The sequence below is a fragment of the Homalodisca vitripennis genome, chromosome X, assembly GCF_021130785.1.
Source record: "Homalodisca vitripennis isolate AUS2020 chromosome X, UT_GWSS_2.1, whole genome shotgun sequence".
In the NCBI taxonomy this organism is placed as follows: Eukaryota; Metazoa; Arthropoda; class Insecta; order Hemiptera; family Cicadellidae; genus Homalodisca; species Homalodisca vitripennis.
Window position 1 is genome coordinate 20251391 of NC_060215.1, and position 26502 is coordinate 20277892.

Here is a 26502-nt window from a genome sequence, read left to right on the forward strand (position 1 = left end):
TTAAAGAAAAAATACTGCAAGCTTCATAATTAGTGTTAAAAGCTAAATGGAGAGGGGAGGAAATTAAGCTTATGAATAATATCTGGTTCGAATACTTTTAATTATTTCAAAAATCATTCTGAAATATGAACAAAGTTGGTTTTTAAAATATATTAAAATAATTTGTTGTATGATTTAAATGTTCTAATATTTTATCTTGAATAGTTCAAAACCTATAGCCCACAAAGCTTTGCAATTATTTCGTTGGATTACCTTGATTTGTTAGAACAAAGATTTTTTATTTAATGGGTAAAACATATGTTGTGATACGTTTTTGTGTGATGTACATGTGATGGCGGAATCATACAAAAAAGTTTTTGGAACGAAAAGGGTATGGTTTGTTGAATTAGAAGTTCTAGCATGCACATGTACATAGAGAGTATGTTAGCAGGGCCACTAACATTGTAAACTTCGTACAACTGATGCCAGTGGAATTGTGCCTATTGGCCTGTCAAGACATAGGATCAGCGCTCTAACAGTCCATTTTGAGATAACTACAACTAGCTGCAATAAGCTTACAAAGAAATGGTACAGGGAATGAGACAAGTATAGGTTTGAGTAGTAAAAGGTAGCAAAGCCTACTCCGGTGACAACCAACATTGTTATTAGTTTAAAAAAGCTTTAACATTTTAAATATCTAAGTTTAGAAAAGATTTTAAGGGAAGTGATCATCCAATATGTGGTTATCTGAAGTTCTGGGTTATATGAAGTACATTACAAGAACTAATCTTTTCTTAATCCAGTCGTTATTGATATAAATCAATTTTAAAACAAAACGTTACTCAATTAAAATGTTTTATGAATTGTTTTATACATTATTACAGCATGAAAATCCTACAGTTTGACAAAATTGTCTTTCGTGAGTGTAACGGCAAGTTTTAAGTGGCTACTGCTAAGATGCCTGACTGTGTATTTGGTTGAAGTGATGTTTCTTTGCACATTCTGGAATATTGTTACATATTAATAAATAAATGTGTGCTTTCATAAAGTTTCCTTCATAACAAAGATTTGTTAGGAATTGAATACATTCTAAGGTTATAAATAGTGAATGCCCACTTTTGCTTAAGGTGTGCTATGTGCATGCATGTGTGTGATGCCCTTGTTTAGTTTTAGTCCTCAATACCAACCGGAAGTAACTTTTTAATGGTGAGTACACCTTATCCAAAATTGTAATTATCCGAAATATGCTTGGTCCCATCAACTTCGGATAGTTGCGTCCCTAGTATATCAAATTTTCTTTTCTACATTCACTCAAAACACAAAAATATGTTATGTTAAAACTATTTATATTTATATATAAAACTAGGCCATGTTTAAGAGATTGGATATAAGCTGCCGGCATTGCATATGAATGTTTAATTTTTGTTGCAAATTGTGTTTACCTTCAATCCGTTTATTGTAACCACATAAAAACCACATTTTATGATATCTATAGCGAAATTTGAAAAAGGTTTATTAATAAAAAATACATGCCAAAGAATGGATGATTTAATTAAAAATATACCTCAGTAGATGTATTCTAGTAGATTAACAAAAAATTTACATTCTAGATTTAGTGTATTTCATTCATGTTTATTAGTGCATCTACGAAAATTAAAATTGTATAATGTGTGATATTCATGGAACAGAGGCACTAGCGCATCCAAGATTTGCGTTTAGTGGGCCAAAACACACCATATTTCAGTAATGGGGGAGGTTGGTTGTTATGATGTATCTATAGTGGTATATCTGTTCCTTTTCTTTTACATGGTATGTATTTGATTAAGTAATGGAGATTCTCCTACAATTATTTTACCTCCTTGTAATGTGCATTAAAGCAAGACCCTTACTATTATGTTGTGATGATGTAATAACTAGCACATTCACTTTCCTTACTCTTATACTCGTATGTGTTGTACATCTTTCTAGAAATATCCCCAAATAAGGTTTCAGCTTTACTAAAAATACCTAATTTTAAAAGGATAAAGACATATTAAGGAAACAAGCAATATATCATATTAGATTTGATTAATAAATATGATTTATATGAAATTTATACTAGTATGTTGATCATAAAGAGAGAGTATGGATAATCAAATGTAAAAGTCTAAATTACAATTACTCTGATGTGACTTCAAAGTATTTATCTCGATTTGAAGTGCGGAACTTTCGCTGAAACTATAACTCTACACCCTTATCTTAAGATTGGGTGGAAATGACCAATGAAAATCTGTCATTTCTAAATCAATATTTTGCATTTTTCTTTAGTGCTAAAACTAAAGCTGCACGAAGCAGAAGTAATATTGACAGAATAAAGAAGAAGGAAAAATACGAATTTGAATGGTGAAGAATTATGACCAGATAAGGTATAAAGGGATAGGGTGAGATTTTTTAATGTATAACAAAATTAAGGATGATAGTTTGTTGAAAAGGATACTAGAAAGGGAGGTCGACCACCAAATAAGTGTGATGTGAAGAAAGGGTAGATTTAGAAGTTACAGAAGAGAGAAGATAAGAAGGCAAAGTTTGGTGGAGAGACGAAATAGAAAGCTGGAACCATATAGTAATGCGTAGTTTTTTGTAATTTAGTATTATTTGAAGTTTTAATACTTGTTTTAACTAAGTCTACCGAGTCATAACTTTGACTATGCAATATTTTACGAGAAGAGATCCCATCAAAACTAAAAACTGTTGCTGTTCTGAAACATTCTGTCTGTGTGCTGTCTGTTAGCGTACAACAGAATTAACAACTATAAACACATTACACAACAGTGTTAACATCGTATATTGAGTAAACCCTGACAGTAATAACAAAAATTTACATTACATATAAGTTCAGCTCATTGAAATGTCGAAGGTACAAGAGGATTTACAAAGGATTTGTAGCACTAATTAACAAATTTAACACAATAGTGCCATTTGTGCATTAAAACACAGGACTTGTTATTACTACACAGTGTTTCTGCCTCTACATCCTTGTGTAGTCTATTCTCTTGTAAAACCTTGTTACTTTTATACGCTCTACATATTTTGAAAAGGTGTTCATTTTAGGTATGTTTAAAATTATCTAATCTAATTAATTCAGTTGTACTCTTAAACTGTATTTAGTACAAGTTGACTACTGTAGTAAGGGCAACCTTCATATATATTATATCATACAGTATTGTAATATTTATTTTTGAGTCGAACACTTTAATTATTTCTTGAGCGTCAATGTGAAACAACTCTGTTGTTTTCTGATATTTTTTTATGCAAAATCAAAAGAACTTGTAATTATTTTGATGAAATCTTTAATACAGTAGGTATGAAAAGGAAATAAATTTAGCTGCAGGCTAACACGATGTACGTTAATGTTTATTATTGACAAACTTTAGTAAAGGTGGTGGTTTGGGGCAAAAGTTGAACTATAGGCCACATAGAGTCACTGATCACTGGGCTACTGATTAATGACCTTCCTAAGGAGTCGTCGGTCTCAGATAATGACAGGACTACACAGCTTGTACACTCGTTTTACACATCTTTTATCTCAAACTTACCAGTGACCTGACATCAATTTCTTGTAACAAAAGAACAATCAACAACTTACTTCTGATAAACTTCGTGTGCATTTAAAATGTTATTGTTAATAAACAGTACTCATTTAATATAAAAGAAATATATTTCAAAGTCTCTGCAACCAGTTGTTCAAATTCTAACAACTGCTTCGGCTCCGATACTATTAATAATGCGAGGCATTACTACGTTCTAGTACTCATTCTTGCATTAATTTGGCAGGAAAATCCAACCACAAGTTGCCAAAGATTCAGAGCGTTGATAGGCGTAGTGCATTTCTGCTTGATTGTATCATCTAAATTAGGTTACACTCATTTTTCAACAAACAAACACATTCTATGAAACAATTTACCGTGGTACTGGGGGCTACATTTTAAGTTTGACAATCCACTATAATTAGAACACTCTGCTTTTAAGCAATTATAACCTTTCTCACGTGACTATTGAGTCTGTGGATTCATCATTGTCATTACATCTCATACACAGAGCGTTTGGAAATTGTGGACCCGAACTTTATGAAATGGTTAAGTCTAAATTAAAAAGTATTTCTCTGGTCATATCTAACTTTTTTCAGTGTCTTTATGTTGTGTGTATTTTTTCTTTGTTTACTTTTACACAAATAATTTATAATGAGGGTATAAATGATTTATAAAGAGGATGGCCATTCATTTAAAAACTGTTTACAACATTATATTTTTAAATGATTTCTTACTAAGACCTAATTTAGTGTTAGATGCTAAAATAGTATTTCCTTTGATTCAAATTGTGCATACACAACAACAATAATAATAATAATACTAATAATAATAATAATAATAGTATTTTAAATTTCATGTATACTGACATAACAGCAAAAGCTATTATGGAACTTATGAAAGGTTTAAAAATGTTCTATGTAGTTTGTTAGCATCTGGTAAAAAATACTAGATAAAATACATCTTCTGGTACTTATTCAGGTGAGTTTATATGTAATGTTATATGTGAAAATCTGTAATCAGACTTAATCAAAGTTTGATCAACTCCTTTCACAACCTGATCAACCATGGTGTCACTTGATCAATATTGACCACACAGATGGATCAAAACTGATCAATTTTTATAGTTTAATAATAGTTTTGAGACATTAAATATAATAAATACACAAATTAAGCCTTACTTTGTTAATAACGTAAAAACCTCATGATTTCATAAATAAATTCCATAAATTGATACAACAAATTCAAATTCTATTTATTATTTTGTGGAGATCATGCTCACTCAACCTTTAAAATTTTACTTATTGAGTTATTTGGCATCAGATCTCAATAAACAGGTAATATTTAAACATTTTGTACTTTTTGGTCTCGCTTTTTATGTGTATAGAGGATGTTTGTTGAATGAAATACCAAAGTTATAAAATGCCACTTTTTGAAACCAGTGAAAATATTGTTTTTAGCTTTCATTACTAAGTTAGATTCTAATAAATCAACCAGATACATAAAATTATAATGATTTGACTTACACCATTTATGAATTATAATTTTTCCAATGAAAAATGTTCACATAAGTGTAGTGGCTAAAGAAGTTAAGGAAGAAATTCATATATGATAGGAACTTTTAAAAATTGAAACATGTATAACCATTTCTTACAAGTTCGTTCCATATTTTTTCAAACACCCAGTATACCTATTAAATGTATACATAACCTTTATAAATCCAAGCAGTAATTGTTAAAGGTTTGCCCAGCACAAATTAAAACAAAATTGTTTTACTTGTTAATACCTGAACAGTGTAAAGAAATGTATTCATTATATTACTTACTATCTGCATATGATAATTCCATGTATGAATTAAACAGGCAGCAATTGCATTTATGTTACAGACATACTAGTATATTACAGTATTTAACATTGTTAGCAAGGCCACACATATTATTTTTAATTATTATATTATTCCAAATATATTTACAGTACTGTCTACGTAAATTTTTGGTATGACATTTGGATTATGGTTAAGGGGAAGATCATAATAATACTGTCAAAAAATGCCATTTAAAATTTGAAATATTTGTACAAAAATTCTCAATTCTACAACTGATGCAATGTGTACATGAGCACAATTACAGTAAGTAATTATTGTTCACGGTTTAATAAAATGTTTAAGACTTCTTATTACGCTTTCGTAATTTGGAAATTCCAAGATAATTTATTTTATAATAATGACTACTGAATAATTTAACTACACCCATTGATCATAGCCATAGGGAGAAAATGACTGGAAGGTGTTTCGAAGGGTCAATAAGTCAATATTAGAATTGCTTCAAGAAAAGATCGTTGATTTTCGCTACCAAGGTTTATCGATGATAAAGCATATTTTGTTCTGAGCAAACCTGTGTTCTGAATACTATAATATAACAATGCTTCTGTTCCCGCCCATAATTTTACAAGACTACCCAAACTTGTGTTCAAACTCAATAATAACTTGTCAAATGGATTGCATGCAATTTGGCATGTTCTAATTATATGAATTGATGTCAGTAGTGAATAATGGACTAACTAGCCAGCAAGATATGAACATTGTATGTCTAGTTCAGCCTACTGTCACGATATCAGATGTACAGCACAGTATTGCTGAATGGATAGTAAATATACAACTACAGCTATATTGAGCATATGCTTAACAATAATTGGTGAGCTTGAGCTAGACGCAGGAACCACGACCTCCACTTCAGCCATCTTGAAAATTGAGAGGAGTAAATGTGAGTGGACGACTGGGTGCCGTGAGTTCACCTTCTCACTGAAGTCCTGGAGAGCCCCGACACACTCCTCCTGGAAATATATCAGTTGCCGATTCAAAATAAATTCATTTGGCATTGAATAGGAGAATTGTGCTGCTACTAAAAAAGTAAACTTTTCTAAGATTTTAGTTCTTATTTTCAACAACTTCACAACATAAAATTTGTTTTCAAGATTCAACATTCAAGAAGTCTTTATTCGTGAAATGCACATCATATTCAAGAATAGTGTCCAGTAAAAACACAAATTTGCTGCTAAAATACCATTAAATAAAGATAACAACAAAGTATATATAACCCGGATCTCTCACTTGCCGGGTGAATGTGCTACCATTACACCACAGAGCGCTTACTTTTTCCGATTCAATTATTTTGTATTTGGCCGTATCTGTCACATATGGGTTTAAATAAGCAAACTAACCTGTCAAGTGAGAGATCCGGGTTCGACTCCCGGCGGAGCAAGTACTTTTTGTGATTCAATGTTTATTGAAATTAAATAAGGCTATTGCCATTTTATACAATTTAATGTAAATAAAAGTTGTTTGACAGGTATTTGGTCTTCCGATCATATGTTAGTTTGCTTATTTAAACCCATATGTGACAGATACGGCCAAATACAAAATAATTGAATCGGAAGAAGTAAGCGCTCTGTGGTGTAATGGTAGCACATTCACCCGGCAAGTGAGAGATCCGGGTTCGACTCCCGGCGGAGCAAGTACTTTTTGTGATTCAATGTTTATTGAAATTATATATATATATATATGTTACCTCCAAATTTACCTTCTTTCCAAAAATTCCTCAAATGAATAAAGTGCTAGGTTCAGCAAGTAAGATTTTAATTTCATTTTCATTTTTTTTAAGTTTTGTTCTTTATTTACCTCTTTTGGTTGGTTTTTAAAGAACTTATGTCCCATAAAATCAGTTTTCTTTTTGAAAAATTCAAGATTATGTTGTGGGACATTTCTGTTATGCCTTGTATTGACGACTAACTAGAGTTGGAGTGTGTTTTTCTTCTTGTTTCGTATAAAGAACTGTTTCATAAATATATAAACTGTATACCATTAAAATTCCATTTTCTGTAAATAATTTCTTAACGGAGTCAGTCTTTTTAAGTCTAAGGATAACCCGTAGAGCTCTCTTTTGTTGGACCAGTAACCTATCCAGATTCTTTTTTGTTGTTGTGCCATATATGCTTATTCCATATGATAAGTGTGAGTGCACTAGAGAAAAATATACGGATCGTAAAGTTTGTAAACTACAAACCCTTGACAATTGTCTCAGTACATAAATACCGGAAGACATTTTATGAATAATATGGTCAACATGTTTATTCCAGGAAAGGTTTTCATCAATTAAAAATCCTAAAAATTTGGTGTATTCAACTTGGCTTACTTGAACGAAGAGCGTTTACATTGATGCCAATATTAATTTTGGTTCTGTTCCTAGTGCAAGAGAAACTCATTGGGTCTTTGTCAAGTTTGTCCCAACAACTGCACCATCAATATCTAGAGAATTAAAAATTATTTTATGCTTCCACAAGCAAGAATCTTAGAAGGACATGTTGCTCAAAATAAGGATGAACCACTTGTTCCGAAATTGTGTGCGATACTATGGCAGACCAGATATAGCCTAGATAAAATCAATCAGCATCTTCACTTTACTTCTTTCATTCCCCCCTGCTGTATTAAAAAAAAATGGTACTAAAATTCAGTGTTGCATACTTAATAAAAACAATTATTATCTTTATTTGGTCCTCCTTCACAATCTTACATCTTAGGCTTATATGGATGATGCCGTTGATATCATCTGAGTTTTCTGGTTTTCATGATACAAAAAATTGCCAACAAAGTTAAAATCATAATATTTCAGTATTACATTTTGATAATCTTGTGAGTACCTTGGAACAAAATATTTGTATCCATTGAAGTTATTTCCCTTGTTTATTATTTCTAAGGTTTCTCACTATCTTTGATACAATGTTTGCAAGTACTTTTGTTCAGTCAAAAGTGGATTGGGTTTTATTGAAATGCCTCAAGATTTTAATTGTGTTGGCAATTTATCGATGCAGTGTGAACTGGCAAACTCAAACAAGTCCTTCATAATGTAATATGAGAGGAAGTAATTAGAATTACAGAAATTCAAATAAAAGGTGAACTCGGAAACTTGACCAGACCTAATGAACCCAAATCTGAGGTGGTAATATTAAGTTATGGTATCACTGATATACTATAAAACAAACGTAGACTATTCTAGACTCCTTTAAAATTCGTGGGTAAACAAAAAGTTTTCAACAGATCAAATGATGGATATGTTATCATTCTGTCTTTATTTTTCACATTAACGTCATGGATTTAAATTGTTTATTTCAGGATTAATAGTCAATACTGTAATTTACTTTTGTAATGCATTTCTGCCTAATAATTATTGGATCTGTCTATTTGAAACTATCTTCATTTTCAGAAATACAGGCGTGTTTAAAATATTTAAATTATGTGATGAAAAAATAACATTTTTATTTTTGAGCTTGCATACATTCAAATACTGAAACACTGCCTTTCAAAATCTCAATGTTTAAAATGACATGGGGTTTTACATTTATTCTTGTAAAAGCAGCCTGTCCGATTTTAACTATACTATTATTCGTATTTACAATGATTTAGATTCTATATTTGAAATAAATGATATATTTTTAAATCTTAAGCTGTGAAGTAAAAAGTCTTAAAGTATGTGAAATTATCTATTATGTTTATAGTTTTAGAATTTCAAAATGTACAGTACCTATTGTAAGGATTTGAATCTTCTCAACACTGTAAGAGTAAGAGACTTTAAACTCATCATGTATATGCTCTAAGAAATATTTTAACATTGTCATAAGACAGCTGGTGGACAACAGATATTTTCCCAACCCTACAAATGGGAGAGTCAGGGTAATTTATATGAACCAGAAAGTCGGTAGATCATCAATTGTCATTACTACCACTGATTCCTGGCAAATAATAACTGAAAAATCTGATACCAGTGCATCAACCCAAGAAATTTTATTGATGACATCAGTCCATGAATCTCACTACTGATGACACTGCATCAATCTAAGAAATCCCATTGATGCCAAGAAGTCCCGGATTCATATGAGGAAGTATTGCATCTCATCAATCCTCACTTCAAGGATCATCAGTGCTCTACGCCATCACCTGAGAGTATAAACTACTCTGCAGAATATTATCATAATACTCTCCCAAACTACCACCTGGCCTTGTCAAAGATCACCCTGTGTTCTGGTAGCATACACCTGATGAAGCAGGTTTCTAAGCAACCTCATGAGGCTCTTCATAATTTTGGGAGAGTTGAATAGAAACTAAAAGTGTATTTGATGTTGAAATCTGAATATGTACTGCACTACTATAGTTTCATTGTACCCTGTTACATAAATTATTCTGGATTCCTTTGAAAGGTGTTACCATGTATACATTAAAATAATAATTGCACAGGTCTGAGTCTTAGATCTAAAGTGGTCAATTTACACTCAAATGAAGTCTTGTGCTGGGTACACCCACTGGAAACAATGTAAAATGTCACATCCATAATGCATTTGACAACCCTTTGATAAAGCAGGTACAGAGTTATATATGGTCTAAAGTGGTCAATTTACACTCAAATGAAGTCTTGTGCTGGGTACACCCACTCGGAACAATGTAAAATGACACATCCATAATGCTTTTGACAACCCTTTGATAAAGCAGATACAGAGTTATATATGGTCTAAAGTGGTCAATTTACACTCAAATGAAGTCTTGTGCTGGGTATAACCACTCGAAACAATGTAAAATGTCACATCCATAATGCATTTGACAACCCTTTGATAAAGCAGATACCGAGTTATATATGGTCTAAAGTGGTCAATTTACACTCAAATGAAGTCTTGTGCTGGGTATAACCACTCAAAACAATGTAAAATGTCACATCCATAATGCATTTGACAACCCTTTGATAAAGCAGATACAGAGTTGTATATGGTCTAAAGTGGTCAATTTACACTCAAATGAAGTCTTGTGCTGGGTATAACCACTCGAAACAATGTAAAATGTCACATCCATAATGCATTTGACAACCCTTTGATAAAGCAGATACAGAGTTATATATGGTCTAAAGTGGTCAATTTACACTCAAATGAAGTCTTGTGCTGGGTATAACCACTCAAAACAATGTAAAATGTCACATCCATAATGCATTTGACAACCCTTTGATAAAGCAGATACAGAGTTATATATGGTCTAAAGTGGTCAATTTACACTCAAATGAAGTCTTGTGCTGGGTATAACCACTCAAAACAATGTAAAATGTCACATCCATAATGCATTTGACAACCCTTTGATAAAGCAGATACAGAGTTATATATGGTCTAAAGTGGTCAATTTACACTCAAATGAAGTCTTGTGCTGGGTATAACCACTCAAAACAATGTAAAATGTCACATCCATAATGCATTTGACAACCCTTTGATAAAGCAGATACGGAGTTGTATATAAAAAAATAAGAAAATCAAACTATGTCTTGGACCATTTAATATTTCCCAGTTTTAGTACCTTTTCTCTTCTTAGAAGGTTAGTATTGGACTGGTGCTGCAAATTCCTAGCCAGCGAAGAATTTACTTCGGCCAGTTTCGCTACCAAAATGATGTTCTCTTTCGAAAGGCTGTAGAGCGACAGGTTGCAGTGAAACTGAAACATAACATAAAATCATTACTATATATATCTGTGTGTGCGTGTGCGTGCACGCACCTATGTGTGTGTGTGTGTGTGTGTATGTGTATGTGATTTGTGAACAAAGTAGTTTTTATTTCTTACAAAGGTACCATTTACATTATATATATATATATATATATATATATATATATATATATATATATATATATATATATATATACACACACCAACTAAAATAAAATGAAAATGTAAAACTGGGTTTCAATTCAAAAGCCATAGGAGAAAATAAATTACTCTAATACATTTAGAGCAAAATGAAAATAAAGATTTGTTCAAAACTGGACCATCTTCCTTACATCCAACTAATGACTCACAATACAGGTAGGATATTAAGGAAACAAAATATTAAAAATTTATTTAAGACGACTCACAAATTTAAGAACTGAGACTCGTGAAGGATACGATTCCTCTGTGAATGCCTGGAGCCTACAAAATTTCATGCAGTTGCGACTTAGTCTACAAAATGTTTAATATCCAGGATACATAAAAGTGAGTCATAGAAGAAAACAGATACAAAACAAAACATGCAATAGAATTGGTCAAAAGGATAGTACTTTCAAAATTTACATACTATTATCCGAGGATAACAAGAGAAACCTTAGAAATAATCAAGATGCTAACTTCAACAAAGAAGACAGCACTAGATTATCGAAAATCTGGTAGCCTGTGTTAAGAGAGCCGTATTGATCATTGATTGGTGATTGTTTAAGTTTCAAGCAATGAGGATAAAAACTTCACTTCTTCATCTATATGCTTTATATATAGATATACTATTTATAGATATACTTTAATGGTTCTTTTAAGTTTTGAGTGTTAACTGAAGGACCGAAATGTTCGTATTTCAAAATTTGGATTGGGTTAGCAATTTTGGAAATTGTGTGAACCGAAAACTTTATACAATATAGTCAGAAGCCAGAATTGATAACTTCAATCTGGAAATGAGCATATTTAAATGACGGGATAGTAGGGATCAAGTTTGCTTGAACTGTAAGTTAAAAAAGTCAAATTCTGCTCAAAAATCCAAAGAGGCTTGAACTCCGCCCCTAAATTACAGTAAACCCTTGTGAAAGGCACCCTGTAAACGGAGATAACTCCAAGATCACAAAAAAGAGGAGGAGATAACTACCAGTTAGCCAAAATACTTTAATTATTTAAGGGAGTCAACCATGAATATTTAATTTTGGCATCTGTAATGCTCTAACAACTGAGGACAAGGCGGAGAAAGCCTGCATTGTGCAAAGACTGAACCCAAATGGATCGTGTGACATAGATGGAATTTTTATTCAGCAACTAAAAAAATATGCTTCAGACATATTGGCGAAACAAAAATCATGTTAATTTACCCATAGCACGTCTCCTCTATATTCAAAGTATACATACTTCAAACAGTCTCAAAGCATTTACCTTAGGTTTGATGCTTTTCTTGATGAGCATCTGCAGCGATAAGACGGCGTCCTGTACCTCCATCCTGATGAGTGGCAAGAGAAGTTTCTCATCTGCCTCACTGTAGCCCAGGAACAGGAAAACCCCTTGCGGCAGCTTGTACGACCCTATTAAATCACCACAGTTGGGAGTTATCATACTTAATATTTTATAAATTATTTAATGGGAGTATAATTACCACAGTTGAATATCATCACTACATAACAGCAAATTTTTGTTCTCAAAGCAAAGTTAAGTTCATAATTGTATGTTCAAGGAGTGAGAAATAGGATTTTAAAAATACTTGTTTTATTATGTCATTTATACGTATTAATAGGTATTTGGAGTGAACTTGTACAAGCTATGCTGTTAAAAATACACACAACACATAAACATGATTAATATGAACGGTAAATATTTGAATGGTAACAATCAAAGTTAGCAGCTTTAGCGTTAGACCTCAAAACTACCCGATTTAATCCTAGGGACCTCAGCATTGACTGCCCGTATGAATGATTATCTCCTGTGTAAGTAATACAATCAAAGGTATGCTCTCCTAGTATTTGAAAACTGGCTGACTCAAGAGTGAGTCACAAAAAATATTGTGCACTTAAGTTTTTCTATAAGCAGAAGAATTTTGAGCATGTATCTATCCATAGTAAAATACATAATCCGTTTTTATAAATGTTTGATTTAACATCAGAGCTGGTACATGAGTTTTTAGAAACTGGAAAATTTATCCACAGAAAATGAGAGATGTGAGCGTGTAACAGACTTTACCCAGCAGGGATCACTTCTGGCTGGTTTATACTTTCCAGTTGAACCTACCACTGGGCCCAGCAAAAACCGATGTGTCACTTAAATCTGGGCAACCTTATGGATGTCCAGGAGCGGTACATCACTAACCGCAAATGTCGAAATTCTGGGATGCAAGGATAATTCGATAGATCTAGTCTACTGCGGGAGATGACTGTTGGAGTTGGTGGGGTTCGTTCCCTAAGTGTCAGAGGTTCTTGCTAGCCTCGACAAGGGTGTGCCACCCCCTGCCTGCTTTGACTGGAGAGGCTGGTTTAGAGCTGGCCTCCCCTTCTTCTGGGAGGACATGACTTTGAGATTAGTGCCCTAAATTCTTCCTCATGGATCTCGATAGGAGATGGCCCCTACATCCAACCTTACCCATCCTGAATATCCTGTCACTCTGGAAGCAGTGCAGAGGTTCTTATATGACTAAGTGCAGTTTATAAGCTTCTTGTCCTAATAGAGAGAAAAACATGTAAGAGACTTTAATACTTGTGCATAAGGTTTTGGAAACTGTAACACCACTCTAAATGAGATCTGAGCATGTAGCAAGGATTGTTAGAGAACAGCTGCCGCGAGTTAAGCAGGGGATGGAAGAGAGAATATTCTCATATTTTGGACTCCAAGAGTACAATTCACGTTATCAACATCTTTCCTTTTAATACTCCAAAAAAGAAAATAAAAATTTTAAATTATCAATGGTAATGTAACCAATTTTGTAAATAACAATGGTAATGTATCAATTTTGTAAATAACAATGGTTATTTTATTTTGTGTATTTGAAACGTCTATGATGTAATATAGAATTAGTATTCATATTTACATTAATAAATTAAAAAACATTATTTTACCGAAGACACTAGCGATTAAAAATATTTTCGACTACTGTAGAACCATTACTATACTCTGTATAAAATTTTGAAATTTATTTGTGTAAGGGTTGTTTATTCTAAGTAAACTTTAACACTAATGGAATTAAGTTGTTGAATATGACGATATGAGTTGTTATATATGATCCAGCTGCGGCATGGTGTGGATAGATGCTGTGTGGCGCGGCACTGAAGTGGGTGACAGACGTTGTCAAAAAGAATTCCAACTGAACTGTGGAATAATTTTACTACTCATAACATCAGTTGTTTAGTGGAGTCTGAGAATAGAGTGCATTTGATCGGATTTCCTGTGTCAGTTAACGTTCCTTGGATACCGTAAAGCCATTACAGGCTTTACATGCATCTTGGTCACCATTCGATCATGAAGACGTAGGATATTCATTGGAAGCTGGATTTTAACAGCTAAGGAATAATATGAATATGTTTTGAATGCACTCGATACAACATATATTTCTTGTTTGCCACAGGATCGTGAAGAAATATAATTTAGCATTGGAAGCTGAATCTTAGCAGCAAAATAATGAAAATAACGGGATACTCGTGGTTCGTAATCCACTTTAAATTACATCTATTTCTTGGTTACTATTCGTCATTGAGACTTGTTAAGAAACAGTTTACCTCAGCTCATTCACTCATTACATTTATCACGCTCATTATACAATTTTATTCGCCTTAAGTTACGTAATGAATTTGATAACGTATCAGGTCGAAACTCATATTCAATGAAGAGAATGTATAAACTATACTCAAGTTATTGATGTGAGGCTCTAGTGCATTACGATAGTATTAAGGCAGTTTCTAACTGTCATGGTTAAAACAAGGCTAGATGTGAAAGCTTGTCGGTTTTCATAGAATTTATTTCCATCTGATATAAAATGGACAAGGCTACGGAAATGTATAAAACTATATTCAAGTTACCGATGTGAGGCTCTAGTGCATTACGATAATATTAAGGTAGTTTCTAACTGTCATGGTTAAAACAAGGCTAGATGTGAAAGCTTGTCGGTTTTTCATAGAATTTATTTCCATCTGGTATAAAATGGACAAGGCTACGGAAATGTATAATAAACTATATTCAAGTTACTGATGTGAGGCTCTAGTGCATTACGATAATATTAAGGTAGTTTCTAACTGTCATGGTTAAAAACAAGGCTAGATGTGAAAGCTTGTCGGTTTTCATAGAATTTATTTCCATCTGGTATGATAAAATGGACAAGGCTACGGAAATGTATAAAAACTATATTCAAGTTACTGATGTGAGGCTCTAGTGCATTTACGATAATATTAAGGTAGTTTCTAACTGTCATGGTTAAAACAAGGCTAGATGTGAAAGCTTGTCGGTTTTCATAGAATTTATTTCCATCTGGTATAAAATGGACAAGGCTACGGAAATGTATAAACTATATTCAAGTTACTGATGTGAGGCTCTAGTGCATTTCGATAATATTAAGGTAGTTTCTAACTGTCATGGTTAAAATAAGGCTAGATGTGAAAGCTTGTCGGTTTTTCATAGAATTTATTTCCATCTGGTATAAAATGGACAAGGGCTACGGAAATGTATAAACTATATTCAAGTTACTGATGTGAGGCTCTAGTGCATTACGATAATATTAAGGTAGTTTCTAACTGTCATGGTTAAAACAAGGCTAGATGTGAAAGCTTGTCGGTTTTCATAGAATTTATTTCCATCTGGTATAAAATGGACAAGGCTACGGAAATGTATAAACTATATTCAAGTTACTGATGTGAGGCTCTAGTGCATTACGATAATATTAAGGTAGTTTCTAACTGTCATGGTTAAAACAAGGCTAGATGTGAAAGCTTGTCGGTTTTCATAGAATTTATTTCCATCTGGTATAAAATGGACAAGGCTACGGAAATGTATAAAACTATTCTCAAGTTACCGATGTGAGGCTCTAGTGCATTACGATAGTATTAAGGTAGTTTCTAACTGTCATGGTTAAAACAAGGCTAGATGTGAAAGCTTGTCGGTTTTCATAGAATTTATTTCCATCTGGTATAAAATGGACAAGGCTACGGAAATGTATAAACTATTCTCAAGTTACCGATGTGAGGCTCTAGTGCATTTACGATAATATTAAGGTAGTTTCTAACTGTCATGGTTTAAAACAAGGCTAGATGTGAAAGCTTGTCGGTTTTCATAGAATTTATTTCCATCTGGTATAAAATAGACAATGCTACGGAAAGGTATAAAACTATTCTCAAGTTACCGATGTGAGGCTCTAGTGCATTACGATAAAATTAAGGTAGTTTCTAACTGTCATGGTTAAAACAAGGCTAGATGTGAAAAGCTTGTCGGTTTTCATAGAATTTATTTCCATCTGGTATAAAATGGGACAAGGCTACGAAAATGTATAAATTATATTCAAGTTACTGATGTGAGGCTCTAGTGCATTACGATAGTATTAAGGTTAGTTTCCTAACTGTCATGGTTTAAAACAAGGCTAGATGTGAAAGCTTGTCGGGTTTTCATAGAATTTATTTCCATCTGGTATAAAATGGACAAGGCTACGGAAATGTATAAACTATTCTCAAGTTACCGATGTGAGGCTTTAGTGCATTACGATAATATTAAGGTAGTTTCTAACTGTCATGGTTAAAACAAGGCTAGATGTGAAAGCTTGTCGGTTTTCATAGAATTTATTTCCATCTGGTATAAAATGGACAAGGCTACGGAAATGTATAAAACTATTCTCAAGTTATTGATGTGAGGCTCTAGTGCATTACGATATATTAAGGTAGTTTCTAACTGTCATGGTTAAAAACAAGGCTAGATGTGAAAGCTTGTCGGTTTTCATAGAATTTATTTCCAATTCTGGTATAAAATGGACAAGGCTACGGAAATGTATTAAACTATATTCAAGTTATTGATGTGAGGCTCTAGTGCATTACGATAGTATTAAGGTAGTTTCTAACTGTCATGGTTTAAACAAGGCTAGATGTGAAAAGCTTGTCGGTTTTCATAGAAATTTATTTCCAATCTGGTATAAAATGGGACAAGGCTACGGAAATGTATATAAATTATATTCAAGTTATTGATGTGAGGCTCTAGTGCATTACGATAGTATTAAGGTAGTTTCTAACTGTCATGGTTAAAACAAGGCTAGATGTGAAAGCTTGTCGGTTTTCATAGAATTTATTTCCATCTGGTATAAAATGGACAAGGCTACGGAAATTGTATAAACTATTACAAGTTACCGATGTGTGAGGCTCTAGTGCATTACGATAATATTAAGGTAGTTTCTAACTGTCATGGTTTAAAACAAGGCTAGATGTGAAAGCTTGTCGGTTTTTCATAGAATTTATTTCCATCTGGTATAAAATGGACAAGGCTACGGAAATGTATAAACTATATTCAAGTTACTGATGTGAGGCTCTAGTGCATTACGATAATATTAAGGTAGTTTCTAACTGTCATGGTTAAAACAAGGCTAGATGTGAAAGCTTGTCGGTTTTCATAGAATTTATTTCCATCTGGTATAAAATGGACAAGGCTACGGAAATGTATAAACTATTCTCAAGTTACCGATGTGAGGCTCTAGTGCATTACGATAATATTAAGGTAGTTTCTAAACTGTCATGGTTAAAACAAGGCTAGATGTGAAAGCTTGTCGGTTTTCATAGAATTTATTTCCATCTGGTATAAAATGGACAAGGCTACGGAAATGTATAAACTATTCTCAAGTTACCGATGTGAGGCTCTAGTGCATTACGATAATATTAAGGTAGTTTCTAACTGTCATGGTTTAAAACAAGGCTAGATGTGAAAGCTTGTCGGTTTTCATAGAATTTATTTCCATCTGGTATAAAATGGACAAGGCTACGGAAATGTATATAAACTATATTCAAGTTACTGATGTGAGGCTCTAGTGCATTACGATAATATTAAGGTAGTTTCTAACTGTCATGGTTAAACAACAAGGCTAGATGTGAAAAGCTTGTCGGTTTTCATAGAATTTATTTCCATCTGGTATAAAATGGACAAGGCCTACGGAAATGTATAAACTATTCTCAAGTTACCGATGTGAGGCTCTAGTGCATTACGATAATATTAAGGTAGTTTCTAACTGTCATGGTTTAAAAACAAGGCTAGATGTGAAAGCTTGTCGGTTTTCATAGAATTTATTTCCATCTGGTATAAAAATGGACAAGGGCTACGGAAATGTATAAACTATATTCAAGTTACTGATGTGAGGCTCTAGTGCATTACGATAATATTAAGGTAGTTTCTAACTGTCATGGTTAAAACAAGGCTAGATGTGAAAGCTTGTCGGTTTTCATAGAATTTATTTCCATCTGGTATAAAATGGACAAGGCTACGGAAATGTATAAACTATACTCAAGTTACCGATGTGAGGCTCTAGTGCATTACGATAATATTAAGGTAGTTTCTAACTGTCATGGTTAAAACAAGGCTAGATGTGAAAGCTTGTCGGTTTTCATAGAATTTATTTCCATCTGGTATAAAATGGACAAGGCTACGGAAATGTATTATAAACTGATATTCAAGTTACTGATGTGAGGCTCTAGTGCATTACGATAATATTAAGGTAGTTTCTAACTGTCATGGTTAAAACAAGGCTAGATGTGAAAGCTTGTCGGTTTTCATAGAATTTATTTCCATCTGGTATAAAATGGACAATTGCTACGGAAATGTATAAACTATACTCAAGTTATTGATGTGAGGCTCTAGTGCATTACGATAGTATTAAGGTAGTTTCTAACTGTCATGGTTAAAACAAGGCTAGATGTGGAAAGCTTGTCGGTTTTTTCATAGAATTTATTTCCATCTGGTTATAAAATGGACAAGGCTACGGAAATGTATAAAAATATTCTCAAGTTACCGATGTGAGGCTCTAGTGCATTACGATAATATTAAGGTAGTTTTAACTGTCATGGTTAAAACAAGGCTAGATGTGAAAGCTTGTCGGTTTTCATAGAATTTATTTCCATCTGGTATAAAATGGACAAGGGCTACGGAAATGTATAAACTATACTCAAGTTACCGATGTGAGGCTCTAGTGCATTACGATAGTATTAAGGTAGTTTCTAACTGTCATGGTTTAAAACAAGGCTAGATGTGAAAGCTTGTCGGTTTTCATAGAATTTATTTCCATCTGGTATAAAATGGACAAGGCTACGGAAATGTATAAACTATATTCAAGTTACTGATGTGAGGCTCTTAGTGCATTACGATAGTATTAAGGTAGTTTCTAACTGTCATGGTTAAAACAAGGCTAGATGTGAAAGCTTGTCGGTTTTCATAGAATTTATTTCCATCTGGTATAAAATGGACAAGGCTACGGAAATGTATAAACTATATTCAAGTTACTGATGTGAGGCTCTAGTGCATTACGATAGTATTAAGGTAGTTTCTAACTGTCATGGTTAAAACAAGGCTAGATGTGAAAGCTTGTCGGTTTTCATAGAATTTATTTCCATCTGGTATAAAAATGGACAAGGCTACGGAAATGTATAAACTATATTCAAGTTACTGATGTGAGGCTCTAGTGCATTACGATAAATATTAAGGTAGTTTCTAACTGTCATGGTTAAAACTAAGGCTAGATGTGAAAGCTTGTCGGTTTTCATAGAATTTATTTCCAATCTGGTATAAAATGGACAAGGCTACGGAAATGTATAAAACTATATTCAAGTTATTGATGTGAGGCTCTAGTGCATTACGATAGTATTAAGGTAGTTTCTAACTGTCATGGTTAAAACAAGGCTAGATGTGAAAGCTTGTCGGTTTTCATAGAATTTTATTTCCAATCTGGTATAAAATGGACAAGGCTACGGAAATGTATAAATTATTTTCAAGTTATTGATGTGAGGCTCTAGTGCATTACGATAGTATTAAGGTAGTTTCTAAACTGTCATGGTTTAAAAACAAGGCTAGATGTGAAAGCTTGTCGGTTTTCATAGAATTTATTTCCATCTGGTATAAAATGGACAAGGCTACGGAAATGTATAAACTATACTCAAGTTACCGATGTGAGGCTCTAGTGCATTACGATAGTATTAAAGGTAGTTTCTAACTGTCATGGTTAAAAACAAGGCTAGATGTGAAAGCTTGTCGGGTTTTTTCATAGAATTTATTTCCATCTGGTATAAAATGGACAAGGCTAACGGAAATGTAATAAACTATACTCAAGTTACCGATGTGAGGCTCTAGTGCATTACGATAGTATTAAGGTAGTTTCTAACTGTCATGGTTAAAACAAGGCTAGATGTGAAAGCTTGTCGGTTTTCATAGAATTTATTTCCATCTGGTATAAAATGGACAAGGCTACGGAAATGTATAAACTATACTCAAGTTACCGATGTGAGGCTCTAGTGCATTACGATAATATTAAGGTAGTTTCTAACTGTCATGGTTAAAACAAGGCTAGATGTGAAAGCTTGTCGGTTTTCATAGAATTTATTTCCATCTGGTATAAAATGGACAAGGCTACGGAAATGTATAAACTATACTCAAGTTATTGATGTGAGGCTCTAGTGCATTACGATAGTATTAAGGTAGTTTCTAACTGTCATGGTTTAAAACATGGCTAGATGTGAAAGCTTGTCGGTTTTCATAGAAATTTATTTCCATCTGGTATAAAATGGATAATGCTACGGAAATGTATAAACTATACTCAAGTTATTGATGTGAGGCTCTAGTGCATTACGATAGTATTAAGGTAGTTTCTAACTGTCATGGTTAAAACAAGGCTAGGTGTGAAAGCTTGACGGTTTTCATAGATTTTATTTCCATCTGGTATAAAATGGACAAGGCTACGGAAATGTATAAACTAGCGGATGTTGGGAACTGACCAGGGGCCGGACGCATGCAGATGAAGCGCCCGGAGTAACAGAGGCACCGGCCGCGGTACGCTTGGTATGCGGGGGCTGCGTGGTTGTAGAAGGCGAAGTCTGTCTTACAGGCGGCTCGCTCCACACAGATGGTGTTGCAGGCCAGCACTTCGCCCTCCCCGCACTGGCAGATCTCGGAGCAGTCTGGCTCATCGTCTCGGTATAACTGCAAAACAACAGTCACAGTTAAAACTTTGACAAGGTAAAACACAAATGTATAACTGAGGTAGTTGTATATAGTGTGATCCAAGGACGCCAAACTTTTTATAAATATGCTAAGCTTTGGAAAGGCTCATCCACATATCCCGAAGACTAAAGATATTTAGGTTACACATTGTGATCTAGGAGAGCCAAACTGTTTATAAATATGTTGAGATTTGGAAAGGCTCATCAACACATCCCGAAGACTACAGAAATTTAGGTTACATAGTGTGGTCTAGAAGTGCCAAACTGTGTATAAAAATGTTGAGATTTGTAAAGGCTCATCCACATATCCCGAAGACTAAAGATATTTAGGTTACATAGTGTGATTTAGAAGTGCCAAACTGTGTATAAATATGTTGAGATTTGGAAAGGCTCATCCACATATCCCGAAGACTAAAGATATCTAGGTTACATAGTGTGATCTAGAAGTGCCAAATTTTTATAAATATGTTGAGATTTGGAAAGGCTCGTCAACATATCCCGAAGACTAAAGATATTTGGGTTACATAGTGTGATCTTTAAGTGCCAAACCGTGTATAAATATGTTGAGATTTGGAAAGGCTCATCCACATATCCCGAAGACTAAAGATATTTAGGTTACATAGTGTGGTCTAGAAGTGCCAAACTGTGTATAAATATGTTGAGATTTGTAAAGGCTCATCCACATATCCCGAAGACTAAAGATATTTAGGTTACATAGTGTGGTCTAAAAGTGCCAAACTGTGTATAAATATGTTGAGATTTGTAAAGGCTCATCCACATATCCCATAGACTAAAGATATTTAGGTTACATAGTGTGATTTAGAAGTGCCAAACTGTGTATAAATATGTTGAGATTTGGAAAGGCTCATCCACATATCCCAAAGACTAAAACTATCTAGGTTACATAGTGTGATCTAGAAGTGCCAAATTTTGTATAAATATGTTGAGATTTGGAAAGGCTCATCCACATATCCCGAAGACTAAAGATATTTGGGTTACATAGTGTGATCTAGAAGTGCCAAATTTTGTATAAATATGTTGAGATTTGGAAAGGCTCATCCACATATCCCGAAGACTAAAGACTAAAGATATTTGGGTTACATAGTGTGATCTGGAAGTGCCAAACCGTGTATAAATATGTTGAGATTTGGAAAGGCTCATCCACATATCCCGAAGACTAAATATATTTAGAATACATTGTGTGGTCAAGGATAGCCAAACTGTTTATAAATATGTTGAGATTTGTAAAGGCTCATCCACATATCCCGAAGACTAAAGATATTTAGGTTACATAGTGTGATTTAGAAGTGCCAAGCTGTGAATAAATACATTGAGGTTTGGAAAGGCTCATCCACATATCCCGAAGACTAAAGATATTTAGGTTACATAGTGTGATCTAGAAGTGCCAAATTTTGTATAAATATGTCGAGATTTGGAAAGGCTTATCCACATATCCCGAAGACTAAAGATATTTGGGTTTACATAGTGTGATCTGGAAGTGCCAAACCGTGTATAAATATGTTGAGATTTGGAAAGGCTCATCCACATATCCCGAAGACTAAATATATTTAGGTTACATTGTGTGGTCAAGGATAGTTAAACTGTTTATAAATATGTCGAGATTTGGAAAGGCTCATCCACATATCCCGAAGACTAAATATATATAGGTTACATAGTGTGGTCAAGGATAGCCAAACTGTTTATAAATATGTTGAGATTTGTAAAGGCTCATCCACATATCCCGAAGACTAAAGATATTTAGGTTACATAGTGTGATTTAGAAGTGCCAAGCTGTGAATAAATATATTGAGGTTTGGAAAGGCTCATCCACATATCCCGAAGACTAAATATATTTAGGTTACATTGTGTGGTCAAGGATAGCCAAACTGTTTATAAATATGTCGAGATTTGGAAAGGCTCATCCACATATCCTGAAGACTAAATATATATAGGTTACATAGTGTGGTCAAGGATAGCCAAACTGTTTATAAATATGTTGAGATTTGTAAAGGCTCATCCACATATCCCGAAGACTAAAGATATTTAGGTTACATAGTGTGATTTAGAAGTGCCAAGCTGTGTATAAATATGTTGAGGTTTGGAAAGGCTCATCCACATATCCCGAAGACTAAAGTTATTTAGGTTACATAGTGTGATTTAGAAGTGCCAAGCTGTGTATAAATATGTTGAAGTTTGGAAAGGCTCATCCACATATCCCGAAGACTAAAGATATCTAGGTTACATAGTGTGATCTAGAAGTGCCAAATTTTGTATAAATATGTTGAGATTTGGAAAGGCTCATCCACATATCCCGAAGACTAAAGATATTTGGGTTACATAGTGTGATCTAGAAGTGCCAAACCGTGTATAAATATGTTGAGATTTGGAAAGGCTCATCCACATATCCCGAAGACTAAAGATATTTAGGTTACACAGTGTGATCTAGGACAGCCAAACTGTTTATAAATATGTTGAGATTTGGAAAGGCTCATCAACACATCCCGAAGACTACAGAAATTTAGGTTACATAGTGTGATCTAGAAGTGCCAAGCTGTGTATAAATATGTTGAGATTTGGAAAGGCTCATCCACATATCCCGAAGACTAAAGATATTTAGGTTACGTAGTGTGGTCTAGAAGTGCCAAACTGTGTATAAATATTTTGAGATTTGGAAAGGCTCATCAACACATCCCGAAGACTACAGAAATTTAGGTTACATAGTGTGATTTAGAAGTGCCAAGCTGTGTATAAATATGTTTGAGGTTTGGAAAGGCTCATCCACATATCCCGAAGACTATAGATATTAAGGTTACACAGTGTGATCTAGGACAGCCAAACTGTTTTATAAATATGTTGAGATTTGGAAAGGCTCATCAACACATCCCGAAGACTAAAGAAATTTAGGTTACATAGTGTGATTTTAGAAGTGCCAAGCTGTGTATAAATATGTTGAGGTTTGGAAAAGGCTCATCCACATATCCCGAAGACTAAAGATATCTAGGTTACATAGTGTGATCTAGAAGTGCCAAATTTTGTATAAATATGTTGAGATTTGGAAAGGCTCGTCCACATATCCCGAAGACTAAAGATATTTGGGTTACATAGTGTGATCTTTAAATGCCAAACCGTGTATAAATATGTTGAGATTTGGAAAGGCTCATCCACATATCCCGAAGACTAAAGATATTTAGGTTACATAGTGTGGTTTACAAGTGCCAAACTGTGTATAAATATGTTGAGATTTGTAAAGGCTCATCCACATATCCCGAAGACTAAAGATATTTAGGTTACATAGTGTGATTTAGAAGTGCCAAACTGTGTATAAATATGTTGAGATTTGGAAAGGCTCATCCACATATCCCGAAGACTAAAGATATCTAGGTTACATAGTGTGATCTAGAAGTGCCAAATTTTGTATAAATATGTTGAGATTTGGAAAGGCACATCCACATATCCCGAAGACTAAAGATATCTAGGTTACATAGTGTGATCTAGAAGTGCAAATTTTGTATAAATATGTTTGAGATTTGGAAAGGCTCATCCACATATCCCGAAGACTAAAGATATTTGGGTTACATAGTGTGATCTAGAAGTGCCAAATTTTTGTATAAATATGTTGAGATTTGGAAAGGCTCATCCACATATCCCCGAAGACTAAAGATATTTGGGTTACATAGTGTGGTTCAAGGGTAGCCAAACTGTTTATAAATATGTTGAGATTTGTAAAGGCTCATCCACATATCCCGAAGACTAAAGATATTTAGGTTACACAGTGTGATCTAGGTCAGCCAAACTGTTTATAAATATGTTGAGATTTGGAAAGGCTCATCAACACATCCCGAAGACTACAGAAAATTTAGGTTACATAGTGTGATCTAGAAGTGCCAAGCTGTGTATAAATATGTTGAGATTTGGAAAGGCTCATCCACATATCCCGAAGACTAAAGATATTTAGGTTACGTAGTGTGGTCTAGAAGTGCCAAACTGTGTATAAATATTTTGAGATTTGGGAAAGGCTCATCAACACATCCCGAAGACTACAGAAATTTAGGCTACATAGTGTGATTTAGAAGTGCCAAGCTGTGTATAAATATGTTGAGATTTGGAAAGGCTCATCCACATATCCCGAAGACTAAAGATATTTAGGTTACGTAGTGTGGTCTAGAAGTGCCAAAACTGTGTGTATAAATATTTTGAGATTTTGGAAAGGCTCATCAACACATCCCGAAGACTACAGAAATTTAGGTTACATAGTGTGATTTAGAAGTGCCAAGCTGTGTATAAATATGTTGAGGTTTGGAAAGGCTCATCCCATATCCCGAAGACTAAAGATATTTAGGTTACACATTGTGATCTAGGACAGCCCCAAACTGTTTATAAATATGTTGAGATTTGGAAAGGCTCATCAACACATCCCGAAGACTAAAGAAATTTAGGTTACATAGTGTAATTTAGAAGTGCCAAGCTGTGTATAAATATGTTGAGGTTTGGAAAGGCTCATCCACATATCCCGAAGACTAAAGATATCTAGGTTACATAGTGTGATCTAGAAGTGCCAAATTTTCTATAAATATGTTGAGATTTGGAAAGGCTCGTCCACATATCCCGAAGACTAAAGATATTTGGGTTACATAGTGTGATCTTTAAGTGCCAAACCGTGTATAAATATGTTTGAGATTTGGAAAGGCTCATCCACATATCCCGAAGACTAAAGATATTTAGGTTACATAGTGTGGTTTAGAAGTGCCAAACTGTGTATAAATATGTTGAGATTTGTAAAGGCTCATCCACATATCCCGAAGACTAAAGATATTTAGGTTACATAGTGTGGTCAAGGATAGCCAAACTGTTTTATAAATATGTTGAGATTTGTAAAGGCTCATCCACATATCCCGAAGACTAAAGATATTTAGGTTACATAGTGTGATTTAGAAGTGCCAAGCTGTGAATAAATATATTGAGGTTTGGAAAGGCTCATCCACATATCCCGAAGACTAAATATATTTAGGTTACATTGTGTGGTCAAGGATAGCCAAACTGTTTATAAAATATGTCGATATTTGGAAAGGCTCATCCACATATCCTGAAGACTAAATATATATAGGTTACATAGTGTGGTCAAGGATAGCCAAACTGTTTATAAATATGTTGAGATTTGTAAAGGCTCATCCACATATCCCGAAGACTAAAGATATTTAGGTTACATAGTGTGATTTTAGAAGTG

General features: G+C 33.8%; 1 protein-coding gene across 1 annotated transcript in view; it reads right to left on the bottom strand.

Annotated features, from left to right (window-relative positions):
- Positions 1–5128: 5128 nt before the first annotated feature.
- LOC124369386 overlaps positions 5129–26502 on the bottom strand; it is a 54781-nt gene continuing 33407 nt past the window's right edge. Inside the window, exons 2-5 of the mRNA XM_046827385.1 lie at positions 21054–21258; positions 12511–12656; positions 10927–11061; positions 5129–6377 (exon numbers count right to left, since the gene is read on the bottom strand). Of these exons, the coding sequence (XP_046683341.1) occupies positions 6150–6377; positions 10927–11061; positions 12511–12656; positions 21054–21258 (714 nt within the window). The 3' untranslated portion in view covers positions 5129–6149. The remainder of the gene's footprint in view (positions 6378–10926; positions 11062–12510; positions 12657–21053; positions 21259–26502) is intronic.